At 29.2% G+C, this 25,153-nt stretch overlaps 1 protein-coding gene and 1 long non-coding RNA gene across 2 annotated transcripts; one reads left to right on the top strand and one right to left on the bottom strand.

Moving 5' to 3' along the window:
• Positions 1–171: 171 nt before the first annotated feature.
• Positions 172–1,402, bottom strand: LOC132315007 (uncharacterized). The gene is made up of 3 exons (XR_009483560.1): positions 1,059–1,402; positions 820–864; positions 172–625 (listed from the first exon to the last, which is right to left on the bottom strand). It is a non-coding gene; the product is annotated as an uncharacterized LOC132315007 (long non-coding RNA).
• A 10,225-nt stretch (positions 1,403–11,627) lies between these two features.
• Positions 11,628–14,087, top strand: LOC132312687 (ABC transporter G family member 8). The gene has a single exon (XM_059811150.1). It carries the CDS (start codon positions 12,010–12,012, stop codon positions 13,927–13,929), a length of 1,920 nt encoding a protein of 639 aa, XP_059667133.1. The 5' UTR covers positions 11,628–12,009; the 3' UTR covers positions 13,930–14,087.
• The last annotated feature ends 11,066 nt before the right edge of the window (positions 14,088–25,153 follow it).

Raw genomic sequence — 25,153 nt, 5'->3', positions numbered from 1 at the left:
AGTTTAAATTTTATTCTAGGATTTACTTGTATTTATTCTTCTTTTTCAAGTCGTCTAAATTATACTGGTTTGAATGTTTACAGAACTGTGAAGCATACATTAAAATATTGGCGGGGCCTAGCCAAAATAATGCACAAATTAAAAAAATATATATATATTGGCTGTAGATTTCATCATCCTAAGTTTGAGAATTTAAAAGTTGATGAATGTTTAAATTTTATCCTTTTGTCGAATCTTTTGTCCTCCCATTTGTCCTTAAATAATATAATACAACAAATTGATCATTCAAACAATTTAATAATTTACAAATATCAATTTTAATTTTGCTTTTTAATGTACGATCAAGCCTGATATGATATAAGAGCCTGTTAGGTTGATTTATACATAATACAGATCCTTTGCAAAATTGTAATTTGGACCAAGAACAGATCTTGAAAATATCGCTAAAATCGATAGTTATAATTAACTCAGTCAACATTCTAATTGCTTCCACATTGCAACACACACAATCGATGGATGACATATAAACCCTTATATCAGAACCATGGTTGATAGAAGAAACAACCCAGAAACAGGGCTAAAATCAAACCCTAGATCTCCGTCACAGCCTCATGAAACTTGTGATCTGGACACAAATGCCCTAAATTACAACACTCACAACATGATTCGAATAAAGATCAGAACTTGGAAACGCAATAAAGATTCTGATTGTCACAATATTAGAGAGAGAAAGTGAACACGAGGACCTCCCAAATGTAAATCTCAAAAGCGAAGATATATGTGATGTATAGATACAAACAGAGACACAAAATGACGTACCTGGTGGAGGAGCTCTGCCAGATCGGTGGTGGAGAAACTTGAGATCTAGACACAAATGCCCTAAATTACAACACTCACAACATGATTGGAATAAAGATCAGAACTTGGAAACGCAATATAGACTCTGATTGTCACAATATTAGAGAGAGAAAGTGAACACGAGGACCTCCCAAATGTAAATCTCAAAAGCGAAGATATATGTGATCTATAGATACAAACAGAGACACAAAATGACATACCTGGTGGAGGAGCTCTGCCAGATCGGTGGTGGAAAAGGTTGGATCGCCACTGAAGTCGCCTTTAAGGGAGCTACGCGAAGAGAGAGAAACGATGCTGAAAAATGACCTAAAATCTGATATGCGACCTTATATACATGATATCACCGCTACAATAAAAACGAGGGTTGGTTTGGTTTTGGTTTGAGATCAATTCACCGCTACAGTGCCATATCAGTCTAAATATCACCAAAATGTTGATATGGGTTTTGGCCCAAAAATGATAATGTTTTGGCACTGTTAAATACCATATCAGCCCACTCCAAACATGATATTGGCCCAAAACCAAAATGAAAACACCAAAACAATATCAGATATGGGCCTCCGAACAGGCCCTAAAAATGGCAAAATCCTGATATGCGATATTTTATAGTTGATATCACGGTAATAGTAAAAACGAGGGTTGATATGTTTTTGGTTTGGGTTGATATCGCCGCTACAGTGTATATATCACCCAATATCACCAATTCTTTTATATGGGTTTTGGCCCAAATCTAGTAATGTTTTGACACTATTCAATACCATATTAGCCCACTCCAAACATGATACTGGCCCAAAATACAAAACCAAAACATCAAAACAATATCAGATTTGGGCTTCCAAACAGGCCCTAATGTTTTTAATAGTTCAACAAAATAATAATGAAATAATTTTTTCAAAATGAAATCAAAGTGCTCAAAAATTTTCTCAAGAAGTTTATTATTTAAGAGACACTGCGAATAGAAAATTAATTCTCTAATAATATTTTTTTATTAGTTCTTTTAATTTTTTATTTCATTTTTTATTTGTAACTTATCATTTTCACTTCTCTGTGTTCTACTTTTTTTATATCATTTTTCCATCTATATATTTAAGTTTTATTTTTCTCATTTTTGGATTATATTTTTTTAGTATACATATATACTAAAACTAATATTATATAGAGAATTATCGTACAATTGATTTATAAATTTTAATATTTTAATTCTGTAAAGAATTAAAATAGGCGTGTAGCTTGCTTTGGTGGTTCATTTATTATATTTTTATAAACTTGGCTAATAACAAACATATCCAGTCGCTCCAAAGACTTGGACCATTAATCTATCATTTGGAAGGTAAAATAAATAAATTTTCATGGTTAATTAACTGTACAATGAATTAATATTAGGGTTAAAATCATAAAATTCTCACTATTTTTAAAAATTGATTATAAAACTTTAATCTGTTTTAGAAAATTTCTATATTTTTTAAAATTGATCACATTGCCCCAATATTCGTATCCAATTCGTTAATCGGGATACGAAATGACAAATTTAATTTTACTATTTAATGTTAAATTAAAAATTATTTTTTAAAATTACAAAAATACCCTTTAATCTTTTTCTTCACCACTCCCTCACTCTTTCTAAAACATAATTTTTGTAATTTTAAAAAATAGTTTTTACCTAATTTTAGAATAAATTTGTCATTTCATAACCCGCTTAATGGGTTGAATATTGATATTGGGATAATGTGATATTTTTTTAAAGTTTGAAATTTTCTAAAACAGTTTGAAATTTTGAGAGTATTATGATTTTAATCCTTAATATTAATATTTATTTGAGACATCAATTCGAATTAAAATCCAAGTTTGTATTTTTCAATCCTAACTCCATCACAATTTAAAAGATGATGTCCAAACTTGTGATAAAATTGGATTACTTAAAAAAAAAAAAAAAAGATGATTGGATTTGAGTTGGCTGTACAAACCGCCCCTAGTTTTGAATGAGTTTGTTGTACAATCTAAATTTTCAAGAAAGTAATCTTTTTTTCAGAGAAAAGGGACGAGCGTCTTTACATCTGTTCAGTCCTGGGCTTAGGGCTGAGACTTGGGCCCTGATCAACCCTGGTTTGGGCCAACCTTTTGCTTTCCTCCCAATGGCACATGAGGCCAGCAGGCCCTATTGATCAATGATAATCAACACATCATATTATAGTCTATATATTCACATTGGCTATTAGGAATTTCAAAGAATAATTTAGGTACCTCGTTAAATGTACGGAAGCAAGTATGTATTTTTCATTGGAAAATTATACTTCAACAGAAATGCTCGGTTGAAGTATCATATCACGTGAGTTTCAAATTTTCAATGTGTAGAGATTTTCGTGGACTTTGGAGTATCATCTCACGATTGAAGTGTTTTAGGCCAAACACTGATTTTAAATTATAGGTCATAATTAAATGGGTAAATTAAAAAAATGAAAATTATAGGTCATAATTAAATGGGTAAATTACAACAAATTTTAGAGGAGGCGTGTGTAATTTACTAGGAATATTTCCGGTATATAGCCTCTATGAGCTCTAGGCTTCTAGATAAATATATATATGTATATATATATATGCGCTACCATTTAGGTTTATTATTATTGTTCCAGACAAACACATTTCTCTTGTTCCATAATCCATACAAACACATTTAATTAATTAGGCCCTATTTAAATGATGGGGTTAAGTGCAAAAAAATCCTTCTCTGTTATCGATATAGTGCAAAACAGTTTCTGTGTGGTATAAAACCTCCATATACTATTAATTTGGTACAATTACCTCCTGTTCGCATAAAAAGACATTAATACCCTCTCAAATATAAATTTCTAGGTTAAGTGCAAAAACCCCCCTGATGTATAGGGTTTGTGCAAAAATAGTCCATACTTTTTGAAAATGAGCATTTCAGTCCATAAATTTTTTTAAAAAATGTGCAAATAAGCCCCCATGACCACTTTTTGATTAAAATTGATATAAAATAAATTCAAAAACCTTATTTTGCCCTTTTCTTTTCATATTTTACCATTCTCTCCTACGCTCCACCACCACCACCATTATGTTTATTTTGACCATTCAATTTAAGCCCATAGCCAAAGTTTAGCGCCAATCTGTTGAGTTAACTCAGTGTGTCATTAAACAAAGCCACATCACAAACCCAGCTGTTGATGGCTGTTGGCGACGGTAAAGAACGGCGAGCTCGGGATGCCGTTAATGTGTCATCGGTGATGGCAACTGATGAGAAGGGTCTGAATTTATTGGAGTTTGTTGTCGGGTAAGGATGAGAGCTTGCCGCCGGAGTTTGGTTGACGGTGAAAGGTTGAGGTCTCATTATACGACGACGAGATGGCGGCCGCCTTTGTCCCTTCCTCTTCCTTCATCACTTCTACTACCACCACGACTTTTAAAGCCGCCGTCACCTCTGGGGCCTCTGAGGCTTCTTCCTCCTCCGAAGCCCCTTCCTCATCTTCCTCCATCACCTCGGCCGGCTCTGAACCTTTCACCACCACGACCTACAAATCAATCAACCAAATACAAAGGAAAAAAATAAAAATAAAAATAAAAATAAAAGGAAAAAAAAAAAGAATAAATTATAAAAAACGGGAATTTTACATTGCCTAATATTTTTAATATTATTTCACTTATATTAGAGAGGGTATTAATGTATTTTTATGTAAACAGGGGGGTAATTGCACCAAATTGATAGTATAGGGGGTTTTATACCACAGAGGGACTATTTTGCATTATATCGATAGTAAAGAGGGTTTTTTGCACTTAACCCAAGGACAAAATAGAGTTTTTGAATTTATTTTATGTCAATTTTGTCCAAAAAATGATTAGAGGGACTTATTTTATTTTATTTTATTTTTTTTATTATTTTTTTTTTTAATGAAGTGAAATGCACATTTTCAAAAAATAAAAATTATTTATGCACAAATCTTATACATCAAAATTTTTTATTTTTGCACTTAATCCTTAAATGATAGATGGTCATGAAAGCAGATCAATCATATGTGTGGGCATTATATGCATGGAGCTTTGAAAGGTACAACTATACCCTCTGATATTAAATGATATTCACATAAACAAATTCTTGGAAAGTGACCAAGGACATACAATTTAGTTAGTTGTTAGAGAGAGAATCAATATTTTCATACGAATTTTATTTGGTTTTGGTGTGTCCTAAGCATAGTTAGTAAAATACGGGTACGAAAACGTACGAGTATAATTCGATATTTTTTTATAAATACGTTTAAAAAATTCGGCAAAAAAATACGAAGATGTAAAAATATGAATACGGATACGTACGCGTATAATACGTTATATATACTAAAAATTTGGGATAAAAAATTCCGCTATACACATCTTAGTATTTTTATATATATATATTTGTAAGGACAATAAAGAATATGTAACAAATAATAAACTAAATATATTACAATTGACACTATCACAATAATCATAAAAAAAAAATTTATAAGTATATAATGTGATATTCTACTAAAACATTTAAGAAGTGTGGTGATCTACAAACTTCTAAAATAATAATAATAATAAAGATATTAATAAAATTTAAAAGATCTCACAACAAAACAAAAAATCTATAAATATCTACAAATATCAATAAAAACTTACGATTCTTCAAGATTATAGTATTCTACAATTATAGTGTTCCACAAATATATACATATACTAGGAAAAGGCCCGTGCCATGCACGTGGTGAATATTTTGTAACTTATAAAATTTCTGTCTTCATATTGATTAATAAAAATTTATTTGATATTAATAAATAAATACTGAAATATTTTGAAATTGGTGATAGAGTTTAAGTTTCGTAAATTAATAAATTCTTCTATGTTTTCATATTAATACTGAAATATGTATATTTTATTTTTTATTAAATAATAATTTTTTTATTTTAATAGTGAAATATTTGAGTTTTGCAAAGTAATAAATTTTTTTAGGTAATTTGAATTTTATTAGGTAATTTGTAATTTGAATTTTATTAGATAATTTGAAATTTAGTATAATTTTTAATTTACAATAGAAATTCAATTATATTAATTTTTAATTAAATTTTAAATAAAAATTCAATTATACTAATTATACATTAGATTGAAATTGATATAAAAATTTATTATATGGAGTTTGTGATTTTTGGAAGACCTTAGGTTATATTTTATTTTCTTTAAATATGTAATTTATGGTAAAATTTTATAGAAATTATTTTATTTTATTAAGATATCTTTGTAAAATTAGATTTTCTTTTATTAATAAACTCCTGAAAAATAGATAAATACAAGGGTTATATACTTATACGTGATAGAGTTCTCTTTTTGTATTAATTAATAAATATTTTTTATACTAAAAAATAAATACTGAAATGTTCAAATTCTTTAACATTTATATTTTATTTATATGTATTATTATATATTTTCTTTAAATATATCCTTGTCTAATGTGATAGAGTTATAGAAATTATTTTATTTTCTTTAAATATATCCTTATTTAATTAGATTTTATTTTGTTATAAAACTTATAATAAATAGATAAATATAGGTTATATGTGATAGAGTTTTAAAGAAAATAAAATACTTAATTTGTGATAAAGTTTTGGTAATTTGTGTTAGAATTTTATAAAAACTATTTAAATATATTTTTATCTAATGTGATAGAGTTTCATTGCAAATAAAATAGGTAATTTGTGATAGAATTTTATATAAATTATTTATTTTCTTTAAATATATATATCTATGTCTAATTATATTTTTTTTATTAAAAAAATCATAATAAAAGATAATTTGTTGTAGAGTTTTCAAAAAATTATTTTTTATACCAGTTATTAAATATTTTTTATATTAATAATTCTTATCTAGTTATATTATATTTTATTAAAAAATTCATAATAAATACATAAATAGGTAATTTTTATTAGAATTTTATATAAACTCTTTTAAAAAAATATTTTATTCTCTTTAAATATATCGTTGTCTAATTAGATTTCCTTCATAAAAAACTCACAATAAATAAATAAAAACAAGTTATATGTGATAGAGTTTTTAAAAAAATAAAATAGATAATTTGTGGAAGAGTTTTATAGAAATTACTATATTTTCTGAAAATATATTTATAATAAATAAATAAATAGGTAATTTATGTTACAGTTTAATAGAAATTCTTTAAAAAACACTTTTTATATCAATTAATAAATATTTTTTTATATTAATAATTCTTGTCTAATTAGATTTCTTTTTATTAAAAAACTCATGATATATAGATAAATAAGTAATTTGTGTTAGAGTTTTATAAAAACTCTTTTCAAACATCTTTTTACATTAATTAAAAATATTTTTTTATCTTAATAATGCTTGTCTAATTAGATTTTCTTTTATTAAAAAAACTCATAATAAATAGATAAATAGGTAATTTGTGATATAGTTTTATTGAAACTCTTTTAAAAACTCTTTTTAGATCAATTAATAAATAATTATTTATATTAAAAATACTTGTCTAATTAGATCTCCTTTTATTAAAAAACACTTAATAAATATATAAATATAAAATTTGAGTTAAAATTTTATAGAGACTATTTAAATATTATATCTTTGTCTATTGTGATAGAGTTTTATTGAAAATAAAATTTGTGATTTGTGATAGAGTTTTATAAAAATTATTTTATTTTCTTTAAATATATTCTTCTTTAATTAGATTTAATTTTATTAAAAAACTCATAATAAAAGTTAATTTATGTTAGAGTTTTAGAAAAATTATTTTATTTTATTTATCAATTAATAATTCTAGTCTAAGTAGATTTTCTTTTATTAAAAAATTCATAATAATAAATAGATAAATAGATTAACTTAAATTTTATTAGATAGATTTTAGAGTTTGATTGATAATTTTTTTTTATTTTTTATTTTATAAAAACATTTGCATATCAATTAATAAATATCTTTTTTATAAAAATAAATAGTTAAATACTGAAACTCTTTGCACATGTAATAATACTATAGATAAAAACTTTTCTTTATATCAATTAATAAATATTTTTTTATATAAATAAATAAATACTTAAACACCTTGGCACAACTTCTGTATTTTACTCAGAAAATTAGGTTTTCTTTTATTAAAAAATTCATAGTAATAAATAAGTTAATTTGAATTTTATTAGGTAGATTTTAGAGTTTTATAAAAGTTTTTTTCTATAAAAACTCTTTTCATATTAGTTAATAAATATTTTTTTATATAAATAAATAAATACTGAAATACTGAAAGTCATTCCACATTTAATAAATATTTTTTAAGAAAATAAATAAATATGAAACTTTAGATTTTCTTTTATTAAAAAATTTATAATAATAAATAGATAAATAGGTTAATTTGAATTTTATTAGGTAGATTTTAGAGTTTTGTAGAGTTTTTTTTTTCTTTTATTTTTATTTTTTTTTTATAAAAACTCTTTTCATATCAATTAATAAATATTTTTTATATAAATAAATAAATACTGAAACTCTTTACACATTTAATATTTTATTTTCTTTAAATATATTCTTGTCTAATTAAATTTAATTTTATTAACAAACTCATAATAAAAGTTAATTTGTGGTAGAGTTTTAGAAATATTATTTTATTTTATATATCAATTAATAAGTAATTTTTATGTTAATAATAAACGAGGTTAATTTAAATTTTATTAGATAGATTTTGGAGTTTGATAGAGTTTTGTTTTTTGTTTTTTTTTTTAAAAATACTTTCCATATCAATTAATAAATATATTTTTTTATAAATAGATAGTTAAATACTGAAACTCTTTGCACATTAATTATTTTATTTTTTATATCAATTAAAAATATTTTTTATATTAATAATTCTTGGCTACTTAGATTTTCATTTATTAAAAAACTTATAATAAATAAATAGGTAATTTGTGTTAGAGTTTAATACAAACTCTTTTAAAAACTCTTTTTATATCAATTAATAAATATTATTTATTTTAATAATTATTGTCTAATTACATTTAGTTTCATTAAAAAACTAATAATAAATTGATAAATAGGTAATTTGTGTTAGAGTTTTTTAAAAACTCTTTTAAAACCTCTTTTTGTATTAGTTAAGAAATAATTTTTTATATTAATAATACTTGTTTAATTAGGTTTCTTTTTATTAAAAAACTCATAATAAATAGATAAACAGGTAATTTGTGTTAGAGTTTTATAGAAACTCTGTTGATAGAGTTTTATAGAAAATAAAATAGGTAATTTGTAATAGAGTTTTACTCTGAAATTCTGAATTTCTAGAATTCTCAATTTCTATACCCCTTCCTCATTCCTCCATGCCTTTATTTATAGGCTTCTTGGGTGGATAGGATGATGACATGTGTCCTTTTCTGATGATAACATAATCATAATTGGGCCGGACCGGTTATATTGTGATAATTATCTATAAAAAATAACTAAAAATAAGAGTTTTATATAGAATGTGATTGATTTTATTAGGTAATTTTTAGAGTTTGATAGAAACTATAATTATTCATAAAAAATAACTAAAAATAAGAGTTTTATATAGAATGTGATTGATTTTATTAGGTAATTTTAAAGTTTTATAGAAACTATTTTTACAAAAACTATTTTTATATCAATTAATAAATATTTTTTTTATATAAACACTTTCCACATTTAATAATAGTATAGATATATATATCTTTCATTACTTTGATTAAATATCATAATTGGGGTGACAACAATAAGAGATTGCATAATACTTATATCAAGCAAAAGAGGGTAGAAAAAAGTTTGCACAACTAATAACATTATTTTGATAGTTTAAAAAATAATAGCTATACCAAACAAAAGAGGATAGAAAAGACGATAGTTTGTGTTTCAAATGGTTTAAAAAATAATAGATATACCAAACAAAAGAGGGTAGAAAAGACGATAGTTTGTGTTTCAGAAAAATACGCTATTAGAAACGTGAAGTCCGTAAACGAAAAAAATAATAATTAGGTTACCAATTAAACGAAGCAACCGAAACCAATAAATGAATAAACGCGTTAGATACGGGGTGATGGAAAAAAATACGTATTTTACAGTATCTTTCCACTCTGATCGGCAAACAAAAATATTTTTTCAAAATTTAGACGCGTATCATACGCGAATTAACTTATTAGGGTTTTAAGTAAGTATCAGTCTACTATTTGATTTTCTTTAAGTACAAATAATTTATAAAAAAAAAATGTGTGTATGAGCATCAATTAATAATAAAAAAAAAACACACCTGCTGGGGTTAAATTCACCTCACCAATCTATTCGTATGGGTCACAATCACATATATAGGCTGGGACCAGAATCACATCACCAATTGTATCTTCATATAGTTCATATAACCTTATCTCAACCAACATCCTGTGATAGAAATGGATTACTAGATTTTTTTTTTTTTTTTAATAAATGGATATCAATTATAACCATTAAATTTATCCTAAATTAACAATTACTACATGGAAAAGTAGTGAAAATCTAATGAGTTTCAATTCCATTCATATAATATACTTAATGAGATGAAATGGGTAGACCGTCCTGTTATCATCTGTATTTTAAATCAAATTATATAATATAATACATCGAGATTTAACATTACAACATCATTCAATTGAGAAGATGTATGATACCCTAGTACTACATATGTTCCATATATTAGTACAGTACATTTTTATGCGCCTGAGAGGATCCGGCTCACAATTCACAAGGGGACGACCAATGAATCACGGACTTGCAGACATTTAATGGAAAGACCGTCGTGACATGCACATATGCTGGCTGAATATATATAAGATACATACTCGTGATATATAAATATATATACTCGTGATATATATATATATATATATATATATATATAGTGAGAGAACAGTAAGCTCGTGAACTTGGGGAGGGTTCCTAGCTGGTTTCTTTTTCCTCATTAACACATTCCAATGATTCCAAGTTGCCCCAGTTTTGAACAAAAATTCAACATAAATGTTCACATGCATGATTGTTGTTTCAACGAAATAAAAATTCCTCTCACAACTAGCTACTAGCTACATATATAATCTATTTCATTTTACCTTAATTAATTATATTTTACATTCTCGATCATTGTACTATTTTATTTTATATCTCCCATTTATCTTCTGAGCTTAATTTTCTATATATCCTAAATCCATTTAGGTCACACTGTTAGATTGCAGTTGATCCTCCTAATCAGCTGATTAATGTAACTGTAATTTTTAATTCAATCACACTATCACATGTCTTATTCTTACTTCTTTTTTTCACTATATATATATATATATAGAGAGACCTATTCACTGGTATATAAGAATTTATGTACGAATTAAATCTTAATCGGTGAATATAAAAGAATAAATTATCTTTTTAACTATCCAGTAAAATTTAACAATTAATATTTAAAATGTGCATGTGTATCCTGCACACCAATAAGTGAACAATTCTTATATATATATATATATATATATATATTGTGGTTATCAACCATCGCAGTCACAGAAGTGCTGCATTTTAGCAAAACTAGACAATTCAGCCAGCTCGACCCAATTATTTGAAAGCAACACCACTAATTACAAATGATTGCGACTGCGATTGTGATTGCCTCATTAGTTAAAAGTTGTATATATCAATAATTCCATCTGCAGGGAGATTTTTTATTTTTATTTTTAAAAATTATATATATATATATATATATATATTATGTGAGAAGGAGAAACAAAGTTCTAGGTGGAAAAGTTTTATCCTTTTTGGTATTTTCGGTAAATAACTATGATTGTATAGATGAAGAAAAACTGTTATGAAAAAAAAAAAAAAAATGTTAAGTTATCCTTGTTAAAATAATTTGGAAAATGCTTGCTTAATTTTATCAACTTTAAAGTATATTTACCCTAAAAAAAGAAAAAAGAAAGAAAGTATAATTTATATTACCAAGAGGCACTCCCAAACATTTTAATTGCGACACTTCTTATCCTTCAATTCACAAGCATTATACTCCAAACTCATGGAGACTATCACCAACATATCCCTCCACATTTCCTTGTCTCTTCCTCAAACTCTCTCCCTTCCCTCATCCCCTCCACCAGCTCCTCCATGGAAGATCCACCACCTCCACCCCCACCTCCACCACCACCTCTCAAAACCTATAAATTAACAGCTTCCTCAGACTCTCTCCCTTCTGTCATCTCCTCCACCAGCTCCTCCATGGAAGATTCACCACCACCACCTCCACCACCACCACCACCTCTCAAAACCTATAAATTAACAGCTTCCTCAATCTCCTATACCAAATCCACCACCCCATCCATTGCACCCACCTTCCTCTTCAAACCCTGCATTACATGTACACTACCACCCAAATACATCCTCCAAGAAGTCTCTCTCACCGCCTATCCTTCTCAAATCCTCGCCATTGTCGGCCCAAGTGGTGCCGGAAAATCCACACTACTCGACATTTTAGCTGCAAGAACTTCCCCCACAAGTGGCACTCTTCTTCTCAACTCTTCCCCACTCAACCCTTCTTCATTCCGAAAACTCTCAGCTTATGTCCCTCAACATGATGCATGCCTTCCATTGCTCACTGTATCCGAAACCTTCGCCTTCGCCGCTTCCCTCCTCAACCCTAAATCACCCAAAATTGTAGCCATTGTGGCCTCTCTCCTCGCCGAGCTCAGGCTCACACACTTGGCACACACACGGCTCGCCCATGGCCTCTCCGGTGGAGAGCGAAGACGTGTCTCGATAGGCCTTAGCCTCCTCAATGAGCCGGCCGTGTTACTTCTCGATGAACCCACCTCAGGGCTTGACAGTACTTCTGCTTTCAATGTAATGCAGACCCTCCGGACGATCACCGACTCACATCACCGGACGGTGGTCTTGTCCATACACCAACCTAGCTTCAAGATCCTATCTACCATTGATAAAATTCTATTGTTATCAAAAGGAAGTGTTGTGCACCAAGGTACACTTTCTTCACTTGAAACTTTCTTACTCTCCAATGGCTTCACTGTCCCTCCACAGCTCAATCCCCTAGAATATGCCATGGAAATACTAAACCAGCTTCATATCCATCAACACATCTCACCTCCAATTTCCCTTCCTTTATCACCCAATAATTCTATGATTCCACCTAATTCTGATGATAAAACAAGAGATATAAGATACAAGAGCTCAAGAGTTCATGAAATTGTCACTCTTTATAAAAGGTTTTGGAAGATTATATATAGAACAAAACAACTACTCTTGACAAACACATTACAAGCTCTTGGTGTTGGTCTTGTGTTGGGAACAATTTACATCAATATTGGGTTTGACAAGAAAGGGTTGGAAAAGAGACTAGGCCTTTTCGCCTTCACTCTCACCTTCCTTCTTTCCTCCACAACTGAAACCCTACCAATCTTCATCAATGAAAGGCCAATTGTACTGAGAGAAACTTCAAGTGGGATTTACAGATTATCATCATATCTCATAGCAAACACATTAGTCTTCTTGCCTTACCTCTTCGCCATAGCCATCGTGTACTCGATTTCGGTCTACTTCTTGGTGGGACTTTGTGCTTCATGGCAAGCTTTTGCTTACTTTGTTTTGGTCATATGGATCATAGTCTTGATGGCTAATTCGTTTGTTCTCTTCTTGAGCTCCATAACTCCGAACTACATCGCCGGAACGTCTCTTGTGACGATGCTTCTAGGGGGTTTCTTTCTCTTCTCCGGCTACTTCATATCGAAAGAGAACATGCCCAAGTACTGGCTGTTCATGCACTACTTCTCAATGTACAAGTATGCCCTTGATGCTCTTCTCATCAATGAGTACTCTTGCCATATATCACGGTGTTTCTGGTATGTTGATGTGGACAAGACATGCATGTTAACGGGGCGTGGTGTGTTGCAAAAGAGAGGGCTTCATGAGAGGCAGAGATGGACAAACATCTATATCTTGATTGGATTCTTTGTGTTGTATCGTGTGCTTTGTTTGATGGTTTTGATCAGAAGGGTTTCGAGATCCAAGAAGTGAGAGATATCATGATTCTGGAAGTGTTAATGATCCAATATATAGTTAATTTGATGCATATATGATGGTTCATTTCATATGGTTTGATTCTACTTGGAATTCAAATTGAAATAATTGGAAATAAGGTAATTACAAAACATGTTTGGTTCATTGATTTTGAAGTCCTCTTTTCTTTTTCAATTTATCTTTGGAACTTGAATGCAATTTTTTGTTTTTGTTTCATTCTTTTTGTTTTCCCCAATCAATGTCAGGAACTACAACAGGATAGCGCACGTCCAACTCATAAACCCACCCAACCCATATTGTTCAAGAGAATTTGACCCTACACCAAACATTAAAATGACCTCCAATATATATATATATATATATTTATTTATTTAACAAAGACACACCAAGATTCCTACTCTAATTAACTAGTTCCATTTCAACATGATAAAAGAAAGGATCAGGGTCTGCTATTTTTCCTAGCATTTGTTTATATATATTGTAAATAGCAAGAAATAAACCTTCCATCTGATCCTTGTCTGATGGGTATTGCAATATTTATTTAATCAATAAAATCAAAACAATCTCTTCAAATGCAAAAGTAAAGCTGTATATAGTCTCAATCAATAAGGTCTGGTGTGACAATGTGTGTCCCTCATAGTGTACTTGCATATGTACAAAAAAAAATAAAAATAAAAAAATAAAAAACTAAGTATATATTTTAAGTAAATAAACTTTAAAGTATTTGACTTCATGGTGGGCAAATTTTACCCACTTTCAATCCTGATCAAATCTCGCTATTTTTATAAAAGATCAAATCTACATTATATGACTCCAATTGCATGTGGGTTCCTTTATATTTGCTGAAGTTGATGGGGTGAGAATGGATTCGTGAGTGAAAGCTAACGACCCACATAATTTAAACAGTGTCATGTCACGGGTCCTTATCGATAAATTACTCCAAAGTAAAGTGAAGAATGAAGGGTCCTTGTGTCCTTATGATTCGAATAGGGTAGGGGGGTCCTTGTCGGATGGTGTGTTTGTTTTCTTCAATGAACGCTCTTTGAATCAGTGCATTTCATGTTCACGGGTTCATACTTTTCTTTTGGCCCACACGTGAACCCATTTGGTGCCCTCTCTAAATTGTGCCTCGTGGATATATCATATATTTTTAAGGGTAAATTACACATACTTTTTCTGTAGTTGGACAAATTAAATTGGAGTACACTATTTAACATTTATTACTTTAACTTTCTCTGAACTTTGACTTGTGTATTCAACGACACTCCCTAGAGTTTTCTTTCGATAAACATGTTAACCAAATTTTATAAAATCATCATTTTGTCCTTCATTTATATAAAATGCAATATATTATATTATTATAATACAAAGACATTACTAACTTTTTCACACTCAAAATTACTTTTCAATAGTCGGCGAACGTGTTTAAGAGTGGTCAAAGTAATAAATATTGAATGATCTACCTATGTGTAATTTGTTCAAACCTTAGTGGAGATTAGTGTAATTTACGATATATAACTAAATCATCCTAAAAATAATATATATATATATATAAAGAAAAAAAAATGAATTACTTTAATACCTATGAGATTTTCTGTTATTAACTAACACTGACATCTTTGTTAGAGTCAAGATCTATTTACAATTTTACCTCCACTTTTATTATATCAAGTGATTTCATTATTTTTAATGCAAGGACAATAAATTTATTTTACTAATTTTACCTTATCTTACTAATCATTCATCTCTCTCACCCTATCTAAATCTATCATCCCCACCACCATCCCATCTCTACATCACGCCACGACTAATCCCTAACGGCCACTACCACTACCACTACCATTGATAGAACAACCACCCCCTCCCCTTCTTTCCACCATTACCACAAACTACCAAATCTTGATACACATTTAGGGTTTGTTTGGTATGCGTTTTGTTTTTGGCATTTTGTTTTAACCTGAAACTAAATAAGTGTTTTGTTAGAGAATGTTTTGAATAGTAATCGAAAACATGTTTTGTAATGTCCATTTCGTGCATGAAAGCAAAAACATGAAAACATATTTGGTAAAAAAGTGATGAAAGTTTGAAAAATATAATGGTTGGTAAAAAAATGTCATTTAAGAGTTTTTTTTAAATAAAAAAAATTATTAGTCATCGTTATAGTACCAAACGCTACAGTGTGAAAATATATAAAAATCTCAAATTGATGTTTCGATTTTTTGCCACTATTCACGAAATGTTTCGGCATTGTGCAAAATGAAACAGTGTTTATCAAACACGTTTTTTCAATGTTCACTGCTACAGTACTCGACAAAAACAGAAACACCAAAAACAAAAACATACCAAACAGGCCCTTAATAGACAACAAGTACATAATTAACCCACTAACATATCTCAATCTCAATTCTTTCATCAAAGGCTATCATTTTGTTAAGATGAAAATTTGATGACACCAAGAAACCTATGACATGAAAGTAGTCAATTTGCGTCATTTGGCAATAATAATCAACATGGTCACTATTTAGGTAATCTAAATAAAATGCATATGGTGGCCGATTGTTGTTGATGTGGTTTCAGAGGTTGCATTGTTTTGGTAGGTTTTCCCATCATCGATGTATCAAGAGAGACTTTGATGATCTTACTTATACGGAAAGGGAAAGTGGTGGTTAGGTCAGTAATCATAATGGCGACAGTGGTGGTTCCTTATGGGTCTAGACTCAATTTGTGTTTGTATTCATTTTAGTTTTATTTACTCATGGGTGGGGAAGAGTAAGATTTGTGGCTAAGAAGGCTAATGTCAGAGGTGACGTTGGCAATAGTGGCAATAGAGGGGGTGAAAAAGTGGTAAGAGAAGTAATGACACCAACCACTATGGTGACAAACAGCGAGCAGGCCCTTTGGGCAGCCACACAAACTCAAGAAAATCAGTTTAAACTTTAAACAATGGATGGACCGTATGATACGAGAGATCCAAAGAGGGATTGGTAGTAACCAGGATTGTGAACCTGTTTGAGTTCATTCCAAAGATGTTCCTGGTGGCCAACTGAATATGGATAACTTTCATGTACCTCCATGTAAGCCTCCAGCCTATGCGGAGTATTCCAATGATGAAGAGTTCGAAGGATTCGGGATGGATTAACGTGATCGAACTATGCCCCATCGAACTAAAGAGATCTAGACACTCGTGATTTTCAAATGAAAATTGATTTTCTCAGTTTCAATGGACATCTTCATATTAAGGATTTACGTGATTGGATTATTGACGTTGAGTATTTCTTTGAGTATATGTATATACCTGAAGATAAACAAGTTAAGTACAATACAGGTTTAAGGGAAGTGTTTCTACTTGGTGGGAACAAATACAAAGCAACTACAGATGGCAAGAAAAACAAACTGTTTGGACGTGGCATAAGACGAAAAATTTATTAATCGTCAGATTCCTACCACCAGATTACGGATAAATATTCACCAAAATCCAAATTGTAAGCAAAAGAATCGTCAGCAAATAACAAAAATATATTAGAGGATAGTAGGTGGCAGTTGTGATACCCCTCGATTCTAGAGTCACGGGTGATCAAGTCTGAGCACAGATCCGAGGGATACCAAACAATTAAGTATTTAAATAAGCATTGAATACAAGAAGAATGTAAAGAATAAAGATAAAGTAAGCTGATCCCATAATCCAAAATCTCTAAAAATTAAACAACTCGGGAATCTATCTAGTGGATCCCTAACAAAAAGGAGTCCTACGTTGTCGAAAGAGTGAATAACCGTCTCTGCTCGGCATGAATAATCTGTAGGACCGGAACTGTCGAACACTTGAAAAAATAATAGTAGGTCAGGCCCACGAGCAAGTTATACTCTATTATAATCCAAATAGAGACCCGATACGCATGTACATCCTAAACAATTCAACAATAACTATATAACCCATAAATATATATATCCACACTAAGGGACTCTTACTGGGCTACAGGCCGGTCTCAACTTAACTAGTAGGCAATATGCAAAAAGCACCTGAAGTGGGCATGAGTGCCTAGACCTTAACAAGGTACACCTTTAACCATCATAGCCAATTATGCATCCCACTGCATATATGCTCCCTAACCAACGATCCTGAGACTCAAGCTCATATCGTGGTACTATAACTATATATTTAAAATCCATCCAAACCAAAGTATGTCATTCAACTATTTGTTGACATGACATAAATATAAGTAGGACCTGCAAATCCATTCCTTTATATTGAAATAGGTAGGACTTAGCGTTTTGAGTTAATCCATCCCTAATATGTCACCGTTCCATACCAGTGCATATCATCCACAAATCCAATAATTGATAATACAGATAATAAATGTAACATCAATTAATCTATAATAAGCATAGTAAAAATATGTAAATTAACATGCTTATTTTATACCACTTCACAAAATCCAATAATTGATAATACATATAATATATGTAGACATCAATTAATCCATAATAAGCAAAGTAGAATTATGTAAATTAACATGCTTATTTGTTACCATTGATGCATGATTAAACTGTATAACCATTATTAGGAAATTGCTAAAATAAAGATAAGCAATTTAAATCATCCATATCCACTAACAGTATGTAAATTAATTTAAGAATTACATACTGTTCAAGCCATTAGCACTATGTGGTTCATTATGAATTAATACATATTCTAGGAGATTAATCTACACCATAGAAATCATTTTAATCCTTCTTAGAATTACTTAATTCACTTTGAAATCCAAGCACTGTGGCCCAAAAACTCGTCAAAACCACAAATCAGGAGAGGAGCCGCCTCCCCCATGGAAGGAGCCACCTCCACCAAGCATGGAGCTACCTCCCCCTTAAAGGGAGCCGCCTCCCTAGCATGTAGAGCCGGCTCCCTACCATGGGGAGCTGCTTCTTTGAGAGGGGAGCCGTCTCTCTTCAAAAGGGAGTCGGCTCTCCTCCTGTGTTCCTCCTCTGCTCCGCCTCCGACGACTTTCAGACTTTTTAATTACCCTTGTTAAGGTCCCTAACCCTCTGTTCTAAGTTCCAGACAATCCCAATTAATTATCCAAATTTTTTATGTGTTCAACAACCCAATTAAAACAAGTACTCATGCAAGAAAACTTAAAATCAGGCAATTACAAATTTGTTAATTTACATACTGTTTTAATTGAATCTAACATGCATACAAGATTAATTTTCACCTTTATTTACTCCTGGAACTGTTTTAGGTATGTAAAAAACACAAGTCAATGGGAGAGAGTTAGATATAAAACTTGCCTTTAGGTTTCAGTTTGAAACCTTGTACCATCATCTCTGAGTTTTTCGAGGACTGCTGATTACCGTCAAACCTCCTACTGCTCTGGTTCAAATCCAGAAGCAATCCCCTCCTTCCTCCTTGGCCCGACCTTTAATCTATGGCCGAAACCCTAATTGATTCTCTTTGTTCTCTCAAACCTCTCTGTACGTGAATAGGGTTTGTGTTTTCAACCCTAAGCAGACTTATAACACTATATTTATAGACAAAATAACTTTAACCTAATTCTATTCATGTGAGGAGACGGAAAAGAAAAAAACAAAAACAAAAATATAAAATAAAGTCGACAAATTCATACATATATATAAAACCCTAAAACTATATAGTACATATATAATGAATAATAATACTAATTTAATTATTAATAATAAATAATAATTAAACTACCCTCATGTACATATATACTCATATATATACGTATAACCACATCCATGGGTATTAACCGTACTCATTTAAGCATTTATTCAAGTAATCCATACTATCCAATCCCAACTCCTTAAATTAAAAAAACATTTAATTCAACATTTAATTTGAACAAATAAATCAATTTTAAACCTATAATTCAATTAAACAAATAAAGTAATTTACACAATTAATTCAATGCCACATAAGCATATAATTTCAATTAAAACAAATAAGTTAATTAAACAATTAACGTATTAAACAAATAGTCAAATAAACCAATAACGAATATAAAATTGCAATAAAACCATAAAAGAAATACCGAGACTATCATTTTAAAATTAGGGGTATTACACCAGTCCTAAATCAAATTAAAAAACATATAAGAAATGAACCATCCAAAGATTCTAAAGTGGAGGGGCAACATTTTCTTATTATGGCTAAGGCATAGTTCGTGGAGGCAGTGAAATAGTCTAATGAGGATATAGTGTTCACTATTAAAAGTGAATAAGCAAAGGAATAAACACTTACTTCAACTATGTTACGACCTTTACTAGTAGAATATCAGTAGTTCACCTCGGTCAATTTTTGTAATACCCCGATATTTTAAAGAATTTATTAATTAAAATTAATTACTTTTATTTTTTTTAAAATGATTTGTTTTATTTAAATAAGTGCGTAGATAAATTGTCTTGTTTTAATTAAATTATATTTTGTAATTTTATTTGTTAAATTTATACTTTTAATTTGATTTGTGGAATGATATGAGTGAATTGTTTATTTGATTTGTGAATATTTAAGCTTGTGTGATTTTATTGTGAATTATTTGTATTTAATATGTTTAATTTAATTATTTTAATAATTTAAATTAATTGGTTTGGGCTTAAAAGGAGTGGGACCAATGGATGTGGTATTGGGTTTGAATGAAACCTTATTGGGTTAGTTAATAAAGGCCTATGGATATGAAGATATTTAAAATAATTATCTTTCTATATATATATAAATTTAATTAATTAATAATCATTATGGAAGGATATATATATATATATATATATATATATATATATATATATATAGATGATTATTTATGGAAGGAATGAGTATATACTATATAATATATATGTGTATAGATATTTCTTATTTAAAGATTATTATTTTTTATTATTTTATTTGGTAGTCATAATTGAAAAAGGATTTGGATTTTTAATGTGCATGAATATACGCATAAGATTTTAGGATTAAAAATTTTCCACGTTAGAAAAATAAGATAGTTAGAGAGAGAAAAAGAAGGTTGACAAAGAGGAGGCCGGATCAGAAAAATAGGACGTCGGATAGAAACAGGCAAGTTTTCTCTACTTCTCCTCTTAGAACTCATAAGCTCATCACCTTAATTATCGAAATTATAATTTTATTTTATTAAATTAAATTATTAATCGGATTAGATGAGTATGTTTATTTTTTACAAAATTATAGATTTAAACATGTGAATATATGTATAAATTGTTCTGATAATTTAAATATTGTATGTGAGGTTAGGTTAATTAAACTTTATTTCTGAAATTTCTATAATTTGCTTTGACTTTGTGTAACTTGATTAATTAGATTAAATAGATCATAATATAATTATATATATTTATTTATACCCAAAATTAATAAACTAAGCTTTTGGAGTTTTTCTAGAATTTTCTGGATTTGTTTTATAATTTTTAGAATAGTATTAGAAATATTTTGGAAATATATATATATATATATATATATATATATATATATATATATATATAATTTTGTTTACATAATATATTGGAGGCTTCTGTAATCGGCGCCTCAAAGGAGTGTGTATTCCAGTGCGGCGAGGCTTATAGTATAAGGGTGAGTGTACTAATCTGGACCCTTGGATTAAATTGATGAAAAGGAGATGATTCAGTGCAGCATAGAACTTGGGAGTATGGTGCGCATGTGATCTGGACTGTTGACTTAGTCTAGTCAACAAAATAATTATCCAGTGTAACGCAACTTACTAGAGCCCCAAACAGCAACCAATTAGAAACTGCCAACACATGCCGAGAGTGGATCAGGCACGTGAGGGCGCGTGGCAGTGCGTGGACGCACCTGCCAGTGAAGGATGGCACGTGGAAACGCGTGCAATGGGTCTTGGCGCGTGTGGCAGCGCGTATGTGCACGTGCAATGGTGTTTGAGGTCTCGGAAAGGTCCAGTGGGGTCCAGTGAATTCCAAGAATTGTTTTTTAAACTGTTAGGGTTGAAAACAACCATCAGCGAATGCGTTCGTGGTGTTTTAAGAGCCATAGAGTGTTGCTTTGGTATTTAATGTGCGTATATATATTTAAGTAGTAGTTAAGGATAGAAGGAAGTGTGTATAACTATATATATGTATATATGATTAGTAAGGAAGGACGTATATATATATATAATTTTAATAATCAAAGATTATTATGGAAGGTGTTATACATATATTTATATTAAATAATATACGTGTATATGTATATAGATGATTAAATTATGATTATTATTTGGTATATCTTGATAGGTTGGTTGTTAAATTAATTATATGCTTATAATATGCATGGAATGCTTATGTATGATTTGGTTGAGGGTTAAATTAGTTTTAAGGTTTGGTACATAGTTGAATTGCAGGCATGGATGAGTTGCCAAAGGCTTATATGTATGGCTTTATTAGTTATGAATAACTTTCATATATGGGAAGTATGGTTGAATTGCTAATTAATTGTATAAGTAAATATACTTAAGGAGGTATGGTTGAATTACTAATAAATAAATAAATATATTTATAATGGCATGGTTGAATTGCTAATGCATAATTAAATTGTTGTTTATTAGATGATTTAAAATTCATCCATAGATATTGTACGTATACGTTGATTAGGATTGGATATTCTTATAAGAATAATCTAGTATAAATAAATATATTTATAATGGCATGGTTGAATTGCCAATGCATAATTTAATTGCTATTTGTTAGATGATTTAAAATTCATCTATAGATATTGTACGTATAAGTTGATTAGGATTGGATATTCTTATTAGAATAATGTAGTACCTAAATGTTAATTATTATTTTATTATATTAGTAAAATTATATTGGTAGAGATATGAACTAATTGTCAAAGCATAGACATTAGCAATGTAATAAAGATAATTGAATTATTATTTGGTTTTGGATTAAATATGGTATTTTTTTAATTTAAAATTTGTTGTTTAATTAAATTACTGTCTAAGTTGGAATTAAGGTTGGAGGAGTTATTTTTTTAAAAGAAATTATAAATGGGGGATTGGTCTAAGTATGATAAATAATTAATCTTTGGTGAATGGTTTTATTAATTTAATGAACCTATTAATAGATAAGATTATTGTATTATATATATAAGTATTTATATATTTGTAGTATCGTATATTAAAGTTTAAGCTTTATTAAGGATGGTTTTAGTAGAGATGATCTGTTTGTTGGTTTTCAGGGGCTTGGTAGAAAAAGCTTGCACGTAAGGTTTAACCCGCAATTTATTTTTCAGGTTATTACAAGTTCAAATATTAAGGTTGAGGATTCGCATCTGGAAGACTTATCCATTCTTTCGTTTTTATTTAAAAGTAGGATATTATTATTATTTCATTTGACATTAGTATTTATTTTTGAAATGTAGTAACTTTTGGTTAAGGGGTCTTTGAGTTACGGGATTTCTGAATTGTAACCATTGGAGAGTTATTAATGGATTTACTATTTATTAGTTTTCTTTAGCGTATTATTTTATTCTTTATTTCATTTTGTAATCTATGCTTATTTAAATACTTTAATTGTTTTGATATCGATCCCTTAGTTTTGTGCGCAGATTTGATCAATTCGTATTCCGAAATTAAGGAGTATCACAATTTTCCAAATTGTTTACCTTTCATGCATAATATTTAACCTCACAAAGATCTAGTGCCTGACGCAAGTTTACCAAATTTGCAACATTATTTCATAAATCTAACCAAGATGAAAAGTTTCAAAGGCAAATTAAGGAGTTAGTTCCTATAATGCGTTTCGATGCTGTGTTGGATACGATGGTTGGTTCAAAAAGTTTTTCAAAGATTGACTGCATAAGCAATTATTATCAATTAATTCATATTAAATCTGGAGACAAGGGTGATTTCAAAACAAAGAAGGGATGTCTATGTTGTTGACTTCCCGATGGCATGGCTATTTTACCTACCTTTAATACTACTAACTTATTCAATTATCATGTATTGGATGAGCCACTTTATCCGTAACCAAACTTGAAGATAAGTTTTTCTGAAGTAGATAGGACTATTGTAGGACAACATTTGTAACTACCTCATGAGTGTATGTTTTATGTGTGTGTGGAAATATATCTATATATATAATTATAATAGTTGCATGTGTGGATGTTGCGCTATAACGTGAATGAAAACAAAGACGGTAAAAAATGAAATAGTGTTTGCAAGTGAAATAATGTGAAACATGAAATTAGAATAGGAAAAACAAGTAATGAGCATGAAAACCAAGTAGACAATTGATTGAAGTGTTTGTTGGGTGCATTTAATGTGTTTGTATAAAATGCAAGAACCAAGGTATGTAGGTGTTGCGATAGGTCGGCTTATTGTTCTGTAGATTGTAACTCCCTATAAAGGATTAGAAGTTTGAAGAAAAAACTGATTCAACTATCTTGAAATGAAGAATTGAATAAGAAATTATAATTCTTTCGAGTTTGAAACTTTCGCTTTATTGTTATCTCAGTACGAGGTTATTATCTTTAAGCTAATTAGAGGTATATATGTTTAATTATGTTTTTAGCTAAATAAAGTTTATTATTTATATTTTAGATAATTTGATAAAATATTAAATTATTGTATTAATAAAAATTAGGGTAAAGTACAGCTACACCTCCTGAGGTTTGGCAAAAGGACACTCAGAGGAAACTTACTTGTTTTTTGGACAAAGACACCTCCTGAAGGTTCAAAAATGAACAAAGACACCCCTTTGCATGAAAATTGACCAAATTACCTTTTGACCGTTTAAGAGACTTTTTTTAATTTTACTATTTAATAAATTGGACCAATCTACCCTCATGAATAATTTATGCATAAAAAAAAAGTAAAAAAAAAAAAAAAAAACTTTATATTGTTTACATTTTTTTTTTTGTTATTTACTTTATTAATGTCACAACTTCTTAAAAATGTAGACGTCTAAAATGATTTTTTGATTCAATACATATATTTCAAATAAATTATATTTTGTTATTACTTCTTTTCTTTTTCTTTTTTATTTTTAAATTAAGATGCTTAATTCTTTCATCTAAAAAAAATTAAACCAATTTCTTTTCCTTAAAAATAAAAAATATGGTACCAGTATAATTTTATGCATCTTAAATTATATATCAAATATTTTGCATTTCCTAACATAAAAGAAAATAGGTACCATCTTAACTTTATGCATGCCTTTTTTTGTTTATTATTATTATTTT

The sequence above is a fragment of the Cornus florida genome, unplaced genomic scaffold (genome assembly GCF_030987335.1).
Source record: "Cornus florida cultivar Cherokee Brave unplaced genomic scaffold, ASM3098733v1 CherokeeBrave_3.0.0_Hap2_Chr06, whole genome shotgun sequence".
Taxonomy (NCBI): Eukaryota; Viridiplantae; Streptophyta; class Magnoliopsida; order Cornales; family Cornaceae; genus Cornus; species Cornus florida.
This window is presented reverse-complemented; position numbering and strand designations above follow the sequence as displayed.

Excerpts from the sequence above, each read along its gene's own strand:
- LOC132312687 (XM_059811150.1), top strand. The coding sequence starts at position 12,010 with ATGGAAGATCCACCACCTCCACCCCCACCTCCACCACCACCTCTCAAA.